The sequence below is a fragment of the Gadus chalcogrammus genome, chromosome 17 (genome assembly GCF_026213295.1).
Source record: "Gadus chalcogrammus isolate NIFS_2021 chromosome 17, NIFS_Gcha_1.0, whole genome shotgun sequence".
Lineage (NCBI taxonomy): Eukaryota > Metazoa > Chordata > Actinopteri > Gadiformes > Gadidae > Gadus > Gadus chalcogrammus.
The window spans coordinates 16,432,353-16,454,067 of NC_079428.1; the positions used below are offsets into that span (position 1 = coordinate 16,432,353).

Here is a 21,715-nt window from a genome sequence, read left to right on the forward strand (position 1 = left end):
AGCGCATCCTTAGCTGTTTTAAAGGTCCCATGGCATAAAAACCTCACTTTTTTAGGTTTTCTAACATTAATATGAGTTCCCCTAGCCTGCCTATCGTCCCCCAGTGGCTAAAACTTGTGTTCGGTGTAAAACAAGCACTAGGTATCCTGCTCGCCTTTGAAAAAACGGAAGCTCAGGCGCGCTGATTTGGAATGTGGCCCCATATGTCGTCATAAGGGGCCAGGTTACCTCCCCTTTCTCTGCCTTGCCCGGCCAGAGAATTTGGCCCGCCAATGAGACAATGAGCTACAACCGTGTGAGCGCCACATGTGTGTGTGTGTGTGTGTGTGTGTGTGTGTGTGTGTGTGTGTGTGATTACACACACTGTAAAGCAAGTGATGTACACTTCTTTGTTATTTGGATAACCGTCTCTTTGACGTCTCTGGTATTTCCACAACGAGACTGTAGTTGGGGTTACCTCAGCCATGGTTGAGAAGGAATTGGGGGAAAGGAACTTTGGCTTTGACTCCCAGAAGTACATGAACTGCGGCATGCTGCCCGCCACCCGCTGCCGCAAGGCACCACCGCCACGAAGAACCACCACCCGGCAGCAGGCAGCCGGCAGCAGGCAGCCGGCAGCAGGCAGCGCGTGGTTCAGTTTACTTCAGATTGATGTGGAAGTGGAAGAACCAGAGACGTCGGAGAACCCGACAAAGTCGTTTGTGATTCATAATATCTTCTGGAGGCGCACACAGCTTTTGGCCGTGATAATATGTACTATATGATATAGATATCTGTGTATTATATGATATTATTTAGATATAGAGCTCCAGGACTGTAACGCAAGTGTTGTAAACTTCCTTGCTATTTGGATAACCGTTCTGCTGTTGGTGTTATGGCGCATAACACGTCGGATTCTCTGACGTCTCTGGTATTTCTACAACTAGACTCGTAGTGGGTGTTACTCAGCCATGGTTGAGAAGGAATTGGGGGAAAGGAACTTTGGCTTTGACTCCCTGAAGTACATGAACCAAGACATGGAGGAGAAAGGGATTGTTGCCCGCGATTGTCTCCCGCTTGAGCCCCGCTTCCCGCTGCCTGTTGCCCGCTGCTGAGGCGGTGGTCCCTCGGGAGCGAGGCTCCGTCGGGAGAAAATCGTGTTCAACAATTGCGGCCAACAATCCCTTTCTCCTCCATTTCGTGGTTCAGTCTACTTCAGATAGATGTGAACGTGGACGAACCAGAGACGTCGGAGAACGTCTCTCGTTCTCCAGCGCAGTCTTTTGAGATTCATAATTTCGTCTGGTAGCGTACACAGCTTTTTGCCGTGATAAGACATATTATATGATATTGATACTTATGTATGATATATTATTTAGATATAGAGCTCCAGGACTCCCGCCGGAGCACCCAGAGTGCTCTAGAATATTTACAGAACACGGCCAAAGGCTGTGTGCGCCTCGCCATTGCGATACATCCACTGTAAACAGGAGCGCATGGTACCGTGGCCGCAAGCTGCTCAGGGCCACACCCCCACCCTCCACCTTGACCCACCTCACTCCTCCTCATTTGCAATAAAGCTACAGACACTGAAACGTGCGACTGGCTCATAGTAGCTTTAATTCTGCACCACGGCTTAAAGGCGGGGGGGGGCACTAATATCTATATTAAAGCCTCCATAAAGTAGCATGCCATGGGACCTTTAAGAATACCAGTTCCTCATTTCACTTTCCCTCTTTTGGTTGATAAAGTCTCACTGGAGAGTACCTTCCATAGTGGACCTCCATGTTACCTTAAGATACCTTATGTCTCAGAAATGTAAGAGAAGAGTTAAACCGTTGAAAGATATGAAAAAGTATTGTTTTTAATATTGTCATTGAAGTATGAAAACAGCTTGTTTTCAAAGAAAGGTCAGGAGAGTGTCGATTCATAACCGCCACCGCCTCAACTTCAGCTTCTGGAAACGGCTACATACATAATAACTAGGGAATAAAAACATGGTAATAACATCCACCATACAGTACCTGAGAAAGTAAAAGTCATGTTAAAATCATACATCGGACCCAAAGACTAATAAAAACCTTCAGATTTTCATGTTTCACATTTTCATACGTCAATAACCAGCGATTTTTCATAGTTGTTTCTTCATTTTCTGAAACACAGACGTCCCCTTTGATTGATTGAGAACAAAACAATCGGATTGAATACTAACATTGAAAGGCAGTTGGATATCGTATTTTGAATTCCCACTGGTGGTACAGAGCACTCTTACTACAGAGTTTACACTGGCCACATTACTTCCTCCTGCCTGACATCGCTCATAAAGACACCACGAGCGTACTGAAAACAACCCATAAACATGGGAGACGTTTTAACAGCGATAGTGGCATAACAATGATCAATTAGTTGGATTGTTTGCCAGATGACTTGATAAGGCTAATCAAAGAAAGTACAAATAAATGATTATATGAAAAAGAATAAAATACATATAATCAATAACATATATTTAAAAGAAGAACCACCATATTAAGTTGATAGAGCAACCGTTTTTAAAAAAATCTCAGACGAAGCCTAGGAAATATGGCCACCGTAAGAAAATCAATTCTTTATTCTCTGATCAGGAAATGTGCCCAATTTTTGCACAAAATACATGAAATATCAACCGTGATAGAAAACCAACAGAGCACATAACATTAGTGGTCATCAGACATTCAGAAACTAGACTGGTACTTCTCTCAAAAGTCTTTTCTCTTACTTTTGAACTGATAAATAAACATTTTATGAAGGCTGCATACGTTAAACCATATGATGAGTCCGCCCATCACAGCTTTTCTCCATCCCAGCTCGCTCAGACTGGTGTAGAACACCACACACGAGGACAATTAGAGTATTATGTATTACAGATCTAGTGTCTTTCCCAACACAAAGGTCTGCATTTTGTATAACATGTCATGTTGTGTATTTTACCTGGCCATACAACCAGTGAGACCCAAGTATTTTCCAGAACAAACCAAGCCTTACCCCAGATTTAAAATACAAAACCAAACAGATATTAGAATGTTGTCTTCAGACTGACACACTTTTAACCTCGTCAACTGGGAACCGATCACAGAAATCTCCTTCAACATAAACAGACAGCGAACAGGACCCAGCGAGACATCAGTGTAGAAAACCTCAAAAGGTAAAAAAATTATCTGCATCTAAAAAAGTGCACTTTGAAGTTACCTAGAGAAGACAGGAAAGACCATATTTGGAACGAGTAAAAATGCAAGCCTTTAATGTCAAAATGTGACATTAAATGTGTTTTTACAATAGAGGAAGTGACTGAGGCCACATGAACAGCCTGCTGTTTCTCTCTGGTGATTTAATAGATTGAGCAATAGCTGTTAGCTGTTGAGTAAGCCTCTTGCTTACTTTACAGGCAGACTGCTCTAATGACGTCAAATGACGTGTTCGTACATTAGTGTTCTTCATCTGCCACTACCTTGGCAATAATAAAGTTTGGGGAAAAGATTTTCTTCCATTTCCACCAAGTTTTTAAATGTTTGTCCAACTGACATGAGATAAAAGAAAAAGACTGACAGGTTCCATGGGCATATGAGCCACTGAAAAAAGCCAGACCTCTGCACCAATCGGAGCACTCTGACCCCAGGATGAGAGACCGGACCAATAGCTGGGGTCCTAGAGGGAAGGTGGAAGCACCGCCCACCTGTAGTGTCATCCTCCCTGGGAACCTGTCCTGAGACATGTGGTCACATGACTGGTAATGGAGTCCAGGACCGGGGGTTTGATGAGGAAGCCACGAGCGACCAGAGTACGAGTCCGTCGTACAAAAAATAATGGAGGCATCCCAACACTGTAGAGAATAAATAAAGGCACTACGGTTCTTCAATGTCTCTCTGTTCCAGAACTCCCAGATTGTCCTCGTATCAAGCTCCTAGTTCACCCACCTGAGAGAAAACCAGCCATACAAAACCAGTCACACAAACCCAGCCACACACAAAGCAGGATAAGGAGAAAGGATTGAAGAACACCAAAACAAACGAGCCCCAACGTAAACACAAGTGCAAACGATTTCCCCACAATCCTTATAAACTCCATTGGAAGCAGATATACTCATAACTCTCCCTCCCCGAGGGGAACAGCCTCCCTTCCTCCCTTCCTCCCTTCCTGCTCCGCCGCGCGTCAGGAAGTGGGATTAGACCGATTAAACAAACACACACACAGTGACACACAAGGTGACTTCACCCCCAGCCCCAGGATCTCCTCCACGGATCGCGTGTGAAGCCTTTATGTGGTGCGGTCCTGTCCTGTGTCTCAGAGTCCCGGGCCGGGAGACACAGGACAGATGTGTGTGTTTAGGCCAGAGACTGTATTTCAACCCCCAGTCTAGAGACATCGGGTTGAGATCCACCCCCAAAGAGAGGGGTTTGAGGTGGGAGGCTCCTTCTCAACACAATGTCTCTAGACTGGGGTTTGACGGGGAATGTCTGAAGGATCTCGGGGTCACGATTATTCTGATTTCCTATTATCCTGCCACTATTATTAGGACTGATTGGTATATTGTATCTAAAGAAAGGCACCCTTTGTAAGATCAAGATTTTGTTCTAACTGTAATGGTCCACCTCATAAGACTAGCATACTTATGGTATTTCTCTAAAAGAAAGGTCATCTTTGTAAGGTTGTGACACATTTCAGCTTTAGTGTGCACCCCCGACAGTCCTCGCCCCCTCCCCAATAGAGGCCCCCTCAACCTCAACCTCATTGTAATCACACGCCCTGCTCCTCGTGACTGATGGTGCTCCTGTTGAAGGGGTTGCTAGGGCTGTGATGGTTACCGCGGTGACGTGGCCCTAATCCCTGTTTTTAGACTCATTTTTGAATAAGTGATATTATATTTGACCCTAACGAACAAAAAAAATCATTGTTTACTTATCATCCATTGATTAGAGAGGGAGTAGGAGCCGGTGACTCTGGTCCCCACATGGACATAGTGGGACAAAGTAACCTTTAATTCACATTGATTCATCCAATCAACAGTTTGGAAACGGCAGCCAAGTGATGATTGGCTGTGAAGCCTGCCGGAGCCTGCGCACTCAACATTACAAACTAAAGCAATGATGAATGCTAAGCCTCATTACAGCCAGCTGATGGTATCAGCGGCAATAGCAATCGGTTCGATTAGCGTAGAGCAGGCTTAAAGGCCGTGGGCTATGGGCTATCTGATGCTCCCGGGGACACCGGATCACCGCCGCTCCTCGGAACAATACAATGTGGGCGTGTCTGCGGACGACAACATCAGGTGGGTCGTAGCGACCGTCTGAGGATGTAGCGGACTCCGTTTCGGACCAGGGGATGGTTCTGCCTTAACAACTCTCGCTGGAGTACACAGGAGAACAGCCGGCTCATTGGCTGATGGGTGGGAGGGCAGGAGCGAGTGGGGAGGGTCGAGTTGAGGAACCACAGGCCGGGAGGGAGGGAACGGGGGGTGTGGATAGGGCGGCGGGAGTGTTTGAGTGAGTGAGGACAGGTCCGTCGGGTCCGTCAAGCCAGGCTTACCAGGGATGGTAACAACCAGGTACGATGCACCTCCTTATCACGCCCGGACCGCATCAAACACGTGTAGCGATGTCAACGGTTAACCGTTAACCGGCTAACCGCCCAGAATACTTTTACCCGGTTACACATGACGGTCAATCGGTTAATCTGCATGTACACAGCCTCCGTAGCTGGCGGTCTGAGGAACAATGAAGCGCGCTATACGAAGCTAAGTGCGGGACCGTTTCCCACAGAATGCTACTCTTCAGTTCAGTAGTAGTACTGGCACTATGCTGTACCAAATTGAGAACAGGTCAGTAGTAGTACTAGCACTATGCTGTACCACACTGAGAACAGTTCAGTAGTAGTACAAGCACTATGCTGTACCACACTGAGAACAGTTCAGTAGTAGTATTAGCACTATGATGTACCACACTGAGAACAGTTCAGTAGTAGTACTAGCTCTATGCTGTACCACACGGAGAACAGTTCAGTAGTAGTATTAGCACTATGATGTACCACACTGAGAACAGTTCAGTAGTAGTATTAGCATTATGCTGCAGCTGTACCACACTGAGAACAGTTCAGTAGTAGTATTAGCACTATGCTGTACCACACTGAGAACAGTTCAGTAGTAGTATTAGCACTATGCTGTACCACACTGAGAACAGTTCAGTAGTAGTACTGGCACTATGCTGTACCAAATTGAGAACAGTTCAGTAGTAGTACTAGCACTATGCTGTACCACACTGAGAACAGTTCAGTAGTAGTACTAGCACTATGCTGTACCACATTGAGAACAGTTCAGTAGTAGTATTAGCAATATGCTGCAGCTGTACCACATTGAGAACAGTTCAGTAGTAGTATTAGCACTATGCTGTACCACACTGAGAACAGTTCAGTAGTAGTATTAGCACTATGCTGTACCACACTGAGAACAGTTCAGTAGTAGTATTAGCACTATGCTGTACCACATTAAGAACAGTTCAGTAGTAGTATTAGCACTATGCTGTACCACATAGAGAACAGGCTCCCGGCAACGCAATGCGGCCCCAAAGCTCATTTAGTCATTAGAGCGCCGAACTAAAAGGAAAGCGCAACTTTCTTGTAAGTAATATTACAAATGAAATAACTGATAACTGAGGCCACACATTCATGAACAGGACAAGAGAAGCAGAGAAGTGTGTTGACAATGAGCTTCACCTGGAGTGGCTGTTGAACAGGCTGGATGGGGGGGAGCAGTGAGCAGACTGCTCACACTGCTTTAAAATATCTAATTATCAAAGCATGCAACCTAAAAGCTGACAATTCCTTCCAAATATGGTCTTTGGTCTCGGGAAAGACCAATGGCAGAAATGGCAGAAAATGGACCCCAACTCTGACAACATGGGGTACTATAGTAACTCGTTTGGGGCATACCACAGTAAGTAACGGTACTTGGTTTAAAAGGGGGCATTAGCTCAACGTAGTGGCAACATCACCGTGGTGATATCTAGTTCCTCAGCAGCGTTCTCATTCATTAGTCTCTCTCCAGGTGAACTGCAGCCCGAGGTTTGTTATTCTGTTTTTTGATGAGGCTTCAGGACAGCGAAAGCCCCCCAGTCTGTGTGGCCGTTAGACAGTCACAGACTGCTTCCCATCGCTGCTCCTTCCAGCACCCAGGGTTCGACGGTATCTTGTGATTCTTGTGCAAGCGGTCACCAGTCTTTAAGCAGACTGGTCGGAGAACTTTGATCTGAATGGGCGTACGTTAAGGCCGTAAGGGAGGTTCTGGCCAACAAAAGCCTGGTTGTACTGAAAACTGTTTTGATCTCCCTTTTCGACCCTCTCTTCCACACACTCAGCAGTACAAAATGAATACCTACCGATTGTGAGTTCAGGCCACTTGTCGACGTTCTGATTGGTCAGGAGAAGCCGTCGCTGTCCTCGTGGTCGTGGCCGACAGTGTGCAGTGGAATGAGGCTCTCACACTGCTCACTGTCTCCAGGTAACCTGAGAAAGGGTTATCGTCACGCACGCCGTCTTGACAACAATCGTTACAGTAATCATCCGTTTCTGGGAAGGTAGCATACGTCCACAGAGTGTGTGCAGAGCTTCCTCTCAGAGGGCGGGCAGTCAAGCAAGACGTCTGATAACAGGACCAAATAATGAAGGCCATAAGCCTTAAATGAAACCTATTGTCCTTGGTACAATGTCAATTGAGGACATTGGTGTGTGTGTGTGTGTGTGTGTGTGTGTGTGTGTGTGTGTGTGTGTGTGTGTGTGTGTGTGTGTGTGTGTGTGTGTGTGTGTGTGTGTGTGTGTGTGTGCGCGTGCGTGCGTGTGTGCGTGTGTCGATCCATTGCAAGAGTAAATCATGAAGTGAACCCCTCAATTCTTAACCAATCTTTTACTATTCAATGTGTATTCAATGCTGGCTATGCAAACCATTTAAAAACAAACGGCCGTTCCTCTACCACATACAGTCGATAATTAACTAATCATGCCGCCCTAATGTGAAAGGTAATGCATCATTTGCATGTCTTCTATATGCGCTGTGGCCTGCGCGGTGTCAATGCCTCTGCCCGCAGTACCAGACAGTAGAAAGCAGAGGTACACAAACCTTCAGACGCTGTTAGCCATTGGCCACCCGCAATGTTTAACTTCTTCCACTGGGTTTTTTGATGTCGGTGCCATTGATAATTGTTTACTACTTTAACGGCACCGACAATCCAAAAACCCAGTCGGAACTAGATGGAAAAGGTGTGTCGTTCAAAACGTGACGCAGCTTTTACTTCCCGCCGTCTACAGAGTTTGTTATGTACGATCATGGTGTTATTTCCCATAGACATTCGACAAAGGGAACCGGAGCCTTGGAGGCAAGACTTATTCTTCAGAGGTCTAATCGCAACAGAGTGGGCATGCTGACCAATCACAGCAGACTGGACCAGTGAGGGGAGGGGGAGTGGGAGAGGGGCCAAAGCAACATAATAAAAATCAGTTTTTGAAAGACACTGAAATTGGTTTTGCGTAAATGAACAGTGTGAGAATAATAAGGGGCATTTCTAACACACACACATATAACCCTATTCTAGTAGTACCCCAAATGTAATCATTAACCCAAAAAAAGCATGATATGGGATCTTTAAGAAGACGTAGCATCACTGATATGGCGCTGGCGTTACCGCTCTGATGGTGGTGGTTAAGATATCGGATCGTTACCATATCCGGCGGTTAACATGATCGCAATATTCCGATATCCACCATTACGATGTTGGACGGCGCGATGTCCAACAGTCAAGGTGTCGAAAAGGTGTGGGGAGTAGAAATTACCTCTAGTGGTCATAACATCTCCTAACATCTCCCCTGCCAACAACAGGAGGAGGAGTTACAGTGGCCTGTACTGGCCTGTGAGTGGCCGGACGGTGCTTCTTAAATGATCGTCTTTGACAGATTACTTGATGGATTTACAAATTTAATTGAGTTATTTAGTCTGTAAATGTAAAACTGTAGGTTACATCTAACAAGTAGGATAGTGATTAGTTCAACCGGTGGCGTGGTGTGAGAGGTGTGTGCGAGGGGTGTGTGGATGTACAGAGCTCATTTTGGCCGTGGTTGATGTTTATGGCAGAATCAGAGGGGGTTGAGCTTCTCTGACTAATAATAACTAATAAGCCCAATTCACATCGCTCCTTATGAAGCCCATACACAACGGGGCTACGTTCCAAAAACACTTAGCCTAAAATAATATCTTTATATCTCATAGTGCTCGAATTCAAGCTGAACCAGGGGCTTCGCCCACAGTTTACTTGAAAATATTGAATAAAAAACGTATTTTCTCTAGAGTCGTTTGTGTGTTCTACTGTACAAACATGGCGGTGCAACATGGCGGCCTCCGTGGAAGAGGACCTACCTACGTAGACAAAAAGGGCTCTTTCTAAGAATACGAAAACACACCTATTCTTATTTAATGGGATTATACACTAATTAAAACAACCTAATGAATATTATATCCCATTTCTGTCCAGTCTGTTACACTAGATGTTACTAGATTCTACATGCCGCAGCTTTAACGGTTACAATGTTGTCTAGCGGTTGTGATGTGTAGCTGACGTGATGTGTAGTGGTTGTGATGTGTAGTGGTTGTGTCGGTATCGATTGTGTCGGTATCGGTTGTGAGGTCTAGCGGTTGGGAGGTCTAGCGGTTGTGAGGTCTAGCGGTAGTGATGTGTAGTGGTTGTGATGTGTAGTGGTTGCGATGTGTTGCGGTTGTGATGTGTAGTGGTTGTGATGTGAAGCGGTTGTGATGTGTAGTGGTTGTGATGGGTAGCGGTTGTGTAGCGGTTGTGAGGTCTAGCGGTTGTGAGGTCTAGTGGTTGTGAGGTCTAGCGGTTGTGATGTTTAGTGGTTGTGATGTTGAGTGGTTGTGATGTGTAGTGGTTGTGATGTGTAGTGGTTGTGATGTGTAGCGGTTGTGAGGTCTAGCGGTTGTGAGGTCTAGCGGTTGTGTCGGTAGCGGTAGGAGGTCTAGTGGTTGTGAGGTCTAGTGGTTGTGTCGGTAGCGGTAGGAGGTCTAGTGGTTGTGAGGTCTAGCGGTTGTGTCGGTAGCGGTAGGAGGTCTAGTGGTTGTGAGGTCTAGTGGTTGTGAGGTATGGCGGTTGGGAGGTCTAGCGGTTGTGATGTGTAGTGGTTGTGAGGTCTAGCGGTTGCGTCGGTAGCGGTTGTGAGGTCTAGCGGTTGTGAGGTCTAGCGGTTGGAGGACTAGCGGTTTTGTTGGTAGCGGTTGGGAGTCTAGCGGTTGTGAGGTCTAGCGGTTGGAGGACTAGCGGTTTTGTTGGTAGCGGTTGGGAGTCTAGCGGTTGGGAGGTCTAGCGGTTGGGAGGACTAGCAGTTGTGTTGGTAGCGGTTGGGAGTCTAGCGGTTGGGAGGTCTGGCGGTTGTGAGGTCTAGCGGTTGTGAGGTCTAGCGGTTGGGAGGACTAGCAGTTGTGTTGGTAGCAGTTGGGAGTCTAGCGGTTGGGAGGTCTGGCGGTTGTGAGGTCTAGCGGTTGTGAGGTCTAGCGGTTGGGAGGACTAGCAGTTGTGTTGGTAGCGGTTGGGAGTCTAGCGGTTGGGAGGTCTGGCGGTTGGGAGGTCTAGCGGTTGGGAGGTCTAGCGGTTATGTCGGTAGCGGTTGTGTCGGTAGCGGTTGGGAGGTCTAGCGGTTGTGTCGGTAGCGGTTGGGAGGTCTGGCGGTTGTGAGGTCTAGCGGTTTCCATACCTGTGGATCCGGGGCTTGCGGCAGATGAAGGCGAACAGCCTCCTCAGACCCACCATGACGGGGTCCCAGTTGTTGTAGTGGCACAGCAGGGTGGCGATGAAGAAGGAGAGGAACACGGGGACGGCCCCCATGAAGAACAGCCAGGAGAACCGCACCTGTTGGGGGAGGGGGAGGAACGGGAGGAGGGGGGTGTTTAGAAGAGCCTTGTATCCAACGTTACTCAGTGGGGACATTGGAGAGACTGGGTTAGGGTTTGAACCCTAAACCTTCTGGCTGGGAGTCGACCCCTGAACCATGGAGAGGTTTTCCTCTCTCCAAGAACCTTTCTGAACGATGCCTTTACTTTTCTCTGGATGAGATGTTTCCCCATGAGAGACGGTAATATCTAGAGCGCCCTGCTGTATTTACCTTAGAGCCCCAGAACCCCTTGGATTCACAGTCATAGATAATCCTGCCTGGTTTGAGTGTCTTCAATGACCCAGGACCCGATGAACAAAATCTAAGTCAAGATGTACAGCGGTGTAGTAGAAGATCACCTTCTGCATGCAGATGTCGGCCAGGATGGACAGCGGGATGGTGAGGCTCAGAGCCAGGGTCCCCACTAGTGATGAGGTAAGGAAACAGCCCCTGATTGGACCAACAGCACAGCGTCAACCCCCAATAAGGGAATCCAGAGTATATCATGAATAGAATAGGTACCGTCACTATCGCCCAATATTAATATATACCTTAAAATCTGCTGGGCAATCCTTAAATCTTATGTTTGAGAATAAAAATGTGATCCTAAATATTGAAATGTGTTGGAAGTTAAGCAGTAAATATTGTAGGAATATTCCTCACAAGAAATGTTAATTTTGAGGCTAATACCATGGCAGAAAACAGGCATAACAAAACAACCCCGATCTGAGTCTGCATGTGACCATGTGACCCCTGCTCGTACCACAGCCAGAGGAACTCGGACAGGACGGTCCCGATGAGGCCGTTGATCAGGATGTAGGTCCACACCAACTGGCTGGGCAGCTCGAAGGACTCAAAGCCCGTGTAGTGCAGCACCAGGAAGCCAGGCCACAGCAGCAGCAGGTTGAACAGACCCACGAACCCTGGGGAGCGATGGCTCATTGGGGTTACAACTGGCCAGGGAGCACGACAGAACAACACAAAACCAACAACACAACGTAACACAAACTGCTTACACGCAACCTATGGCGGTCACAGTGCCAAAAGACTAATCAAATGCATTGAAACGGGTGCTGGTAATGTGGGACATACAGACCTACAGACCCTATCAGAAACAATATATGGGGGCTTTTAATATGTAGCAAAGAGGATGTTGGGCCAACAGACACACAACCCCTAGGAGAGACAATACAGGGGGGCCTTTAATGTGTAGCTTTGAGGAAGCTGGGCCAACAGTCCTACAAACCGTATCAGAGATAATATATTGGGGCTTTTATTGTGTAGCATGGAGGAACTTGGGCCAACAGACCTACAAACCCTAGACGAGACCAACTCAACCAATACAGGGGGGGCTTTTAATGTGGAGACGTTGTAATGTTAGCATATCCAGGGGTTGACACTAACGGTTGCCCGCTTGCCCGGGGCAAGTAAAAAAAATGTTTGGGCAAGTTGAGATTTTTTCTGGTTGCCCGAACGGGCAAGTGGATTTTGGGTGAATGTTAATATAAAAGCTATTTATTCAAATGTTTTTAGAAACTGCAGAACAACCTTTTGTTCCGCAAAACCACACAAAATAGAAGTATTTGCAATTGATCAGCGCGCTGTCTTCTCTTCTCTCGGAAAGCGAGTTAACAGACACGCATCGCTTCAGTGCGAATATAGCCCCGCCTTCTGTTACTCACTCGCAGTGCGGTCTCTGGCAGTGATTCGCTAAAGGTTAGCCAACACAGCTAGCATCTCAAGTGCAGCACCTCCGCGAACGGTTTAGGTAGAAGTTAAATGGAGTAGTGATGGAGGAGTGCAGTTTGGAAGTACTTTGGATTGAGGCAAATTATCAAGGAAAGTCAAGAACACGGTTTTGTGTTTCATAACTGTGCGCATGCGCACAGCAATAGCGATCTTTTTCACGAAATTGGACCCTCACAAACTACTGTATATATTACATGAAAGCTGAGCCTCCACTTATTCCAACAGTCCAAACCATATCATTCTGTGACTAAAACTCGCAAATAACAACCTAAGAAGAAACGTCCCCTTTTCTTTTAACAACCAAAAATGAAGTATTACTTTTGTGATTTTTGTCCACAAAGTTGATTCTGATCGAATAAAACCACCATAAACAGATTATCCAGTAGCCTATCTGGGCCAAATTTTGCAACTTAACATGGTGTTTTCAGTCAATGAATAAGAGAAGGTTTCTTAGGAAATAGGTAAATTGCCTTCAATCAGAAAACATATTCTTCAGCGCAATCTAGTGGCCATATATTTATTTGCGAGTGTTTGGCTTGGTGCATTCGATTGCCCTGAACTTTAAATAGAGGTGTCAAGTGTCAAAATTGTAAGATATCTACCTTATTTGTGTCTCATAGTAAGACAGCGCTCCAAACTGATAACGACCAACTGATACTGATAATTATTTCAGGTGGAAATGTTATCTTCCACTTATGCTGTGTTCCATGGCTTTATTCACTTTAACCAAGTTTTATCCCCATTGAATATTTCACTTGCACAACAATCTTTCTTTTGGCCCAAAGATGACATAATCGCCCTTGCAGTTGTGGAGATATAATCTCTTTACTTTGGGTATGTTCTTTCCTGAAAAAAAACGTTTCCCCTGATATCGAAAATGGTATAGAATATCGATCTTTTTCCAGGAATAGTGTTGAAGTTAGAAAATCCAGTATATGATATCCATCCTGGCCTTAAACCAATGACAGAGCAGGGTTCTGCCCTGTTACATGACAGCAGCCTGCTTAGCAGCAGGGATCTCCGGCTGGATGAACCGACCTACCGAAGAACATGGGGATGTCCAGCTTGTCCTCTCGGTCCACCCTCCTCTTAATCATCACGATGTACACCGCGTAGAGGGCGGCCCCGGCCAGCGACCACAGAGACCCTGCAGAGAGCGCACACACGCTGCTGTTAACACAAACGGTGTGCACACCCAGCATAAACACACATTGAATAGTTGAATAGTAACAGATGCGTTAAGAATTAAACTTGCAATTATCGATTGCAAGTTCACTCTGGCAAATCGACACACACACACACACACACACACACACACACACACACACACACACACACACACACACACACACACACACACACACACACACACACACACACACACACACACACACACACACACACACACACACACCCCCCCCCCCCCCCCCCCCCCCCCCCCCTGGCTGGACCAAAGCCAATGGATGAAAGAACGCAACACTAGATGTGAAGATGAGAGGCTAACAGGGCTCTTCTAGTGATTGTTTCCCTGGAGGCCCTGGTGCAGGCGTAGAGAACATGTTTATTTTTACGATTCTGGACCTGTGCGATGGGGTGCAGTCTCCATGGTTACCTATGATGCCGTTCCCGTCGGGGATGTCCATGCTGGAGAGGCTGACCAGGGCCACTCCCCCCATGCTAGACAGAGAGGGATGTTCACCACACCATTACTGAAGACTCAACCAATTTAAAGAGACATACAAATGACTTGACTTTTTTTAACCCAACCCTAACCCTAACCCTAAAAAGATTCAATCTCTTCGTTCCTATCTTTCACAGAAAGATAGGAACGAAGCCAGTTGAAGCAGGTATGTAAAACCTGAATCCCCGGAGTAGATCCTGAATCCTCATGTCATTATAGAGTAGATCCTGAATCCTCATGTCATTATAGAGTAGAACCTGAATCCTCATGTCATTATAGGGTAGATCCTGAATCCTCATGTCATTATAGAGTAGAACCTGAATCCTCATGTCATTATAGAGTAGAACCTGAATCCTCATGTCATTATAGAGTAGAACCTGAATCCTCATGTCATTATAGAGTAGATCCTGAATCCTCATGTCATTATAGCGTAGATCCTGAATCCTCATGTCATTATAGGGTAGAACCTGAATCATCATGTCATTATAGAGTAGAACCTGAATCCTCATGTCATTATAGAGTAGAACCTGAATCCTCATGTCATTATAGAGTAGAACCTGAATCCTCATGTCATTATAGAGTAGAACCTGAATCCTCATGTCATTATAGAGTAGATCCTGAATCCTCATGTCATTATAGAGTAGAACCTGAATCCTCATGTCATTATAGAGTAGAACCTGAATCCTCATGTCATTATAGAGTAGAACCTGAATCCTCATGTCATTATAGAGTAGATCCTGAATCCTCATGTCATTACCTGAATCCTCATGTCATTATAGAGTAGATCCTGAATCCTCATGTCATTATAGAGTAGATCCTGAATCCTCATGTCATTATAGAGTAGATCCTGAATCCTCATGTCATTATAGAGTAGAACCTGAATCCTCATGTCATTATAGAGTAGAACCTGAATCCTCATGTCATTATAGAGTAGAACCTGAATCCTCATGTCATTATAGAGTAGATCCTGAATCCTCATGTCATTATAGAGTAGAACCTGAATCCTCATGTCATTATAGAGTAGAACCTGAATCCTCATGTCATTATAGAGTAGAACCTGAATCCTCATGTCATTATAGAGTAGAACCTGAATTCTCATGTTATTATAGAGTGAACCTGAATCCTCATGTCATTATAGAGTGAACCTGAATCCTCATGTCATTATAGAGTATAACCTGAATCCTCATGTCATTATAGAGTAGAACCTGAATCCTCATGTCATTATAGAGTAGAACCTGAATCCTCGTGTCATTATAGAGTAGAACCTGAATCCTCATGTCATTATAGAGTAGAACCTGAATCCTCGTGTCATTATAGAGTAGAACCTGAATCCTCGTGTCATTATAGAGTAGAACCTGAATCCTCATGTCATTATAGGGTAGATCCTGAATCCTCGTGTCATTATAGAGTAGAACCTGAATCCTCATGTCATTATAGAGTAGAACCTGAATCCTCGTGTCATTATAGAGTAGAACCTGAATCCTCATGTCATTATAGAGTAGAACCTGAATCCTCATGTCATTATAGAGTAGAACCTGAATCCTCATGTCATTATAGAGTAGAACCTGAATCCTCATGTCATTATAGAGTAGAACCTGAATCCTCATGTCATTATAGAGTAGAACCTGAATTCTCATGTTATTATAGAGTGAACCTGAATCCTCATGTCATTATAGAGTGAACCTGAATCCTCATGTCATTATAGAGTAGAACCTGAATCCTCATGTCATTATAGAGTAGAACCTGAATCCTCATGTCATTATAGAGTAGAACCTGAATCCTCATGTCATTATAGAGTAGAACCTGAATCCTCGTGTCATTATAGAGTAGAACCTGAATCCTCATGTCATTATAGAGTAGAACCTGAATCCTCGTGTCATTATAGAGTAGAACCTGAATCCTCATGTCATTATAGAGTTCAACCTGAATCCTCATGTCATTATAGAGTATGTAAAGGCTGGTACCTCAGGGCCACGGCTAACAGTTTGGACAGGGTGAAGCGGTCGCTGCTGTTACTGGGGAAAATTGCGGCCAGGATCAGCGTAAACAGACCTGGAGGAGAGCAGCAGTATTTAGGACAGGAGTGCAGATACCAGCTCTTCATTTACAGCTCAGAGGTAGAGGGTAACTCTGAATTACGCTGAGGTTGTCCCCATACACACCGTACCTGAGGAAGGGTAAATTAGTTTTGCCAATATGCCGACAAAGTTAGCACATTTCATACTTTTTAGTCGACAGTTCCGGTTCTGTGTGATCCTTTTTAATCCCAAAAAATGTATCCCGTTATACTTCCCTTGTGTCTATCATATCCATATCTTCACAAGCATTACATGAAAAACATGAAGGAAACTGCAGTTTTGCCATTGCGTTAAATATATGCTCAGCTAGTTCTTCCTCCTTTGCGGTCGAGGGGTTCGAAGGTCCCAGGGCATACTGACCTGAGGTGGAGGACAGGATGTTGACGATGGCCACCTGGGTGTCTGACAGCGCCTCCTGGTACGACAGGTTAGCCAGGAACCACTGATGCAGAACACAGACAGGAATGAGCACAGCGTCTGCTGCTGCACACCGCTCACCAAACACACATTTCTGAGGGCTATGCCAATGCTGAAAACCAATCAGTGTTACTATTTCACTCATGTCTCCCAGACAAATTAAACGAAAAATCCCTCAAAGTATACCGTGATGACCATTTAGAGCTCCCGTAAAGAACAATCCTGTGGAATCCTATTTTCTGTCCTATAGTGTCTGTGCTGCAATGCCTCCAGATTCTCTTTTAGATCCACGTGAATTTTCTGAATTGTTTATAAATCTACAAAAGTTTTTTGAACCACTTCGCAGATCCAAGAAAAGTCCTCTCAGAAAAAGAATGTGACGATAGAATATGAAACTGTTTATCCTAGCCCCCCAAAGCAGACTCCAGTCAAGGCCTATCAGAGCGCCCATGCCCACCCCCCCGGCCCCTACCACGAAGCAGAAGAAGAAGCTGATCTTGGCCACGTCGGGGACCGTCAGCTTGCCCACCGAGCGGAGCATGTTCTCGTGGTCCTTGGCGGCGGGGTAGGACATACGGGACAGCTTGGCCTCCAGGGCTTGGGTGGAGGGCAGCTGACGGACCTCCATGACGTTACTGAAACGCACCCGCTGCTTTCTAGTAGCCGCTGGAAGGAAGGATTAAGGCCTTCAGTGCCCGTCGTTCATCAGGAGAGAGACCTTGTTTTCACACACAGTTGAATAGGACTCATGGATATTAATGGCCAAGAAGAGATCACTGACGCACAGTGCATAGCACCGTTTTACCCAAATCTGCTGTGTTCTACAAATGTTATGCTTGTTACACAAATATTACAGTAGACAAACATTGTTTGGAGCTCATCAATGTACAATGTATTCTCCAAAATGTAGAAACTGGGTTAGGGAGATAGATATTGCTTCACCTTATACATTTGCATTACATTTAGGGGATTTTGCAGCCACTTTTATCCAAAGCGACGGTTCGTACACATTCACAACGACGACGGAGTCAACCACGCAGGGCGACAGCCAGCTCGTCAGGAGCAGTCAAGGTGAGGGGTCTTGCTCAGGGACACCTCAACACTGATCTAGGAGGAGCCGGGGATCGAACTAGCAACCTCCGGCTACCAGCCAACCCACTCTGCCTCCTGGGCCGACCCTACGTATGACTACATCAGGTACTCACCAGACTGGTCCAGACCGTTACAGGAGGCTGAGGAGGACGGCTCCAGGGGCCTCTCCTGGAACCTCACTGGAACGTAGAGCGGCTCGCTCTAAACAAAAGAGAAGCGTGAGAGGAAGAGGTCTAGGGTGAGGCAGCGGTGCTGCGTCTGACCACTGAGGGGGGGGGGGGGCTGTCTGACTGTCTCACCAGGGAGTGGGTCATGGTGCTTTCAGCGGTGCACGCCGCAAAGTATGCCTCGGCATCGGCAAACTGTGGACACACAAACATTGAGCAATGTCAGCTTCTTGTGTGGGAGGAAGGTGAACTGAGGACACTTATAATAATAATAATAATAATACACTAATAATCCTGTATTGTCCCAACATGACACTTCAAAGCACTGACAGACAAATTAACCTTCCTTCCAAGGAGCAAATCCGACGTTTATTTCTGGACCACTACAGCGTCATCTTCACCTCTAATTTCATTGTCTTTATGTTGTTAACATTGAGCACCACTCAACAACCCCACTCCGGGCCTTTTGGTTCCTCCTGCATCTATTAAAATGATCCACCTCACCTCCCAATCTCATTGGATGTATCCCTTCCCAATGCTGCCACGTATCGCATCCTTCTTTGAATATCAAGTATGATAAATACCAAATGAAGAACATTAAAACCTTTCATTTGCCCTGTGTGGCTTTTCCTTTTACTCGGCGCAGTGCAGCAGCGCCCCCCTGTGGCGAGTGTCTTGCCATGACTACTCACAAACGCAGTGTGAGGTCGCTGCAGTGAGCTGGTGCACTGCTGCCTCCACGGCCGCCACAGCAGGAAGCCCAGCAGGTAGAGCACGAACATGGACGTCTTGGTGAACGTGCTGAAGAAGGGCTTGTTGTACTCCTGTCGCCTGAAAATATACTGAGAGCAGGAGAAGAGAACAGCTGTCACCAGGTAGCCATCAACTTTTAAGTCATACCCACTGTTGCTCTGAAGAAGCTTGGTAGATTGGTAGAAAAAGAAACAACAATATATATCGCTGTCGGTACAGTAAAGATGGTCATATAAACAAGTGCCAAGCACTAACAATTGCTAGGTTAACCCTTTCCCCGTACACAACCAAGATAGCTAGGATTAGACGCTACACAATGCTAATTACTATTTTTAAGCGCACGAGTGTGATAAAGACTCCCATGATCATACAATCAATGATTTTGTATCTGATTATTTTGCTGAGGCTTGCAATAAGTGCCTTGGATTCCTAAATTGACAATTAACATGTGATTTGCACCAGGGGGATCTGCAACTTTTGGTAATGGGAGTGTGTGTTTGGGAGTGTGTGTTTGGGGGGGTGTGTTTGGGGGTGTGTTGGGCCTTACTGAGGTCAGCTCGGAGGAGGCCACCCAAATGACATCCACCAACAGGAGGATGGCCACTCCCAGGGCCATGCGTCTTCGCTGGGCTGCCGAGGCGCTCTGAGAGCCCATCCGGTTCATGATGAACACCCACACCATCTGGACCCTGCTACACACACACACACACACACACACACACACACACACACACACACACACACACACACACACACACACACACACACACACACACACACACACACACACACACACACACACACACGTATGAAATGCATGCTCATATTAACAGGCTGGCAACTCTCAGACACATAATAGCTTCATGTCTGATTGTCTGTGCTTTGGGCTATTTTTTGGGCTACTCATGTTAGTGAGTATTGAGTAGGGGTGTGCCAAATAATCGTCATGACGATGCATCGCGATTCTAATTTTCACGATCTACTGCATCGATTCTTTTAATTTAAAAATATGAATAATTAATTTAATAATATATTTTTTTTTTATATAGTTTTATAAAGCCTATTCACTTTTTGTGGCATCAGTTTGTCCTCTTATGTTTATGAAATGATATTGTTGTTATAATGGCAGCTACTTCCAAAAGGGGAAATGTTTGAATGTTTTCATTTCATTGGTTTAAAGGACCACTGAGGCCATCATGTAAACGGCACTGATTATCCTTATTTTGTTATTTTAAGTTTTATAGATCCTTAGCACTTCTTGTCAGTGTATCCAGTAATAGTCGTTTCAATAAATACATCTATGTATGAATTGAGTTGCTTTGAGTTATCAATTGAACACACTATCCAGATCATACACAGCCAGTAAGCCACTGGTAATGGCTTAATATTTTTTTAACAGTGTTCAGTGAAAATTCGCAATGCATCGCAATAATTCAAGTATCGCGATGCATCATGATAGAATCGCATCGTGGCATGTGAATCGTGATACGAATCGAATCGTGACTTCTTTGGCAATACCCACCCCTAGTATTGAGTAAACAAAGCAACAATAGGACAAATATAAAGTTCAATAAACTGTTTTATTAATAGAAAGTGAACATTTATATTCTAATCTAGACCATTTATAACAGCATCACACTTATAGTTATAGTGCAATGTCAAAGAAAACTAATCAAATGAATATCAAGGTATGCTTTTTTACCATTGTCTGCTTATGTAAAAAGCATGCATCTATCCAACCCCACCATGGCCTGGTACCAGTTTGAAGGAAGGTTTATGTTCTCAAAGTCATGTTATTCAGCAACATGGAAAAGTATGTTTAAGTAGTACAATACCCAAGTCTGATAGAGGAGCATGATCCTTATTATTACGATCATGATATTATTATGACAGTACCTGTCAACCAGTTAGAGAGGATACTTTTTGGGATATCTGTCAGGCCTCACAGAGGACCACAGAAGGATACAAGAGAACATATTCGGTCATCAATCCCTCCCCTCATCTGGCTGCATGCTGACATGTAAACCAGAAGCCTACAGTAGTCTGCTGGTTTCTGCAATGATTGTGTGTTGCAAAAACGCACACATGAAAGTGGTTCTACATGATAATGTTAAAAGATATGTCTACCATGTGAAAATTACTTCTGGTCATTTTTGTAACTGAAAATGTATGCATATATGGTAAAGAGTCACCTGTAATGACATAGTGATGGTAAAACAGCACCAATAAAGTGACCTGTTGTCATGTTTAATTCAAGCAGAGGCTAACACAGACACACACACTGTATAGTTATGTCACTGCCTGTCTGATTCAACTGTGATGCTGAAAGTACGTTGTGATAATAAAATTTGGACAAGGAAACGCACTAAACTAAATGCATGTAGCCAACCAGCTCAAAACAATGTTTAAACAGCATAACGCTGCGAGTGTTTCTACTGGACGATAGCTACATGCTAATGGCCAACATCGATCCGTGATCAAGTAGACATTTACCTGAGCATCTGTAGATAGATCCTATCGTATGCTTTGTTTTCTATCTTCTGGATTTATTTACCCATTGATTAATCTAGCCGCAATTATTAAGACGGAATTGTCGCCCCTCGACTGATAGTAAACATTAGCACATCAATCAGGTGACATCACTTAACTGAAACAAGGCATTCCGGGATATGTAGTTATCAGGTGACTACACTTAGCTGAAGAACGGCATTCTGGGATATGTAGTTATCTTCGAACAAGAGAGGGACACTCTTTCAAGATATGAATACAGTTAATTCATGCAAACTCAGCTTTCCTTTAAATACCATAAAAAGTATTAAGTATCGAACCTGAACACTCCAGTTGGA

At 45.1% G+C, this 21,715-nt stretch overlaps 1 protein-coding gene across 2 annotated transcripts; it reads right to left on the minus strand.

Annotated features, from left to right (window-relative positions):
• Positions 1-608: 608 nt before the first annotated feature.
• Positions 609-21,512, minus strand: LOC130369698 (solute carrier family 35 member F5-like). 2 transcript variants are annotated; one of them, XM_056575193.1, is made up of 15 exons: positions 21,363-21,512; positions 19,417-19,558; positions 18,809-18,958; positions 18,249-18,311; positions 18,063-18,150; positions 17,330-17,523; positions 16,801-16,882; positions 16,327-16,414; positions 14,294-14,358; positions 13,724-13,828; positions 11,696-11,855; positions 11,292-11,382; positions 10,756-10,910; positions 7,383-7,509; positions 609-3,929 (listed from the first exon to the last, which is right to left on the minus strand). In XM_056575193.1, exons 1-14 carry the CDS (start codon positions 21,368-21,370, stop codon positions 7,422-7,424), a joined length of 1,479 nt encoding a protein of 492 aa, XP_056431168.1. In that variant the 5' UTR covers positions 21,371-21,512; the 3' UTR covers positions 609-3,929; positions 7,383-7,421. The 2 variants fall into 2 exon arrangements, with proteins under 2 accessions (XP_056431168.1, XP_056431167.1); XM_056575192.1 differs by having other exon boundaries at positions 610-3,929; positions 19,417-19,561.
• Between the last annotated feature and the right edge of the window lie 203 nt (positions 21,513-21,715).

What these genes read in the sequence shown, in the direction of transcription:
- LOC130369698 (XM_056575192.1), bottom strand. An exon ending in TCCGAGTTCCTCTGGCTGTG is followed by an intron (nt 11,383 to 11,695) that starts GTACGAGCAGGG and finishes TGGTCCAATCAG; the next exon opens with GGGCTGTTTCCTTACCTCAT. An exon ending in CCGACATCTGCATGCAGAAG is followed by an intron (nt 10,911 to 11,291) that starts GTGATCTTCTAC and finishes CTCCCCCAACAG; the next exon opens with GTGCGGTTCTCCTGGCTGTT.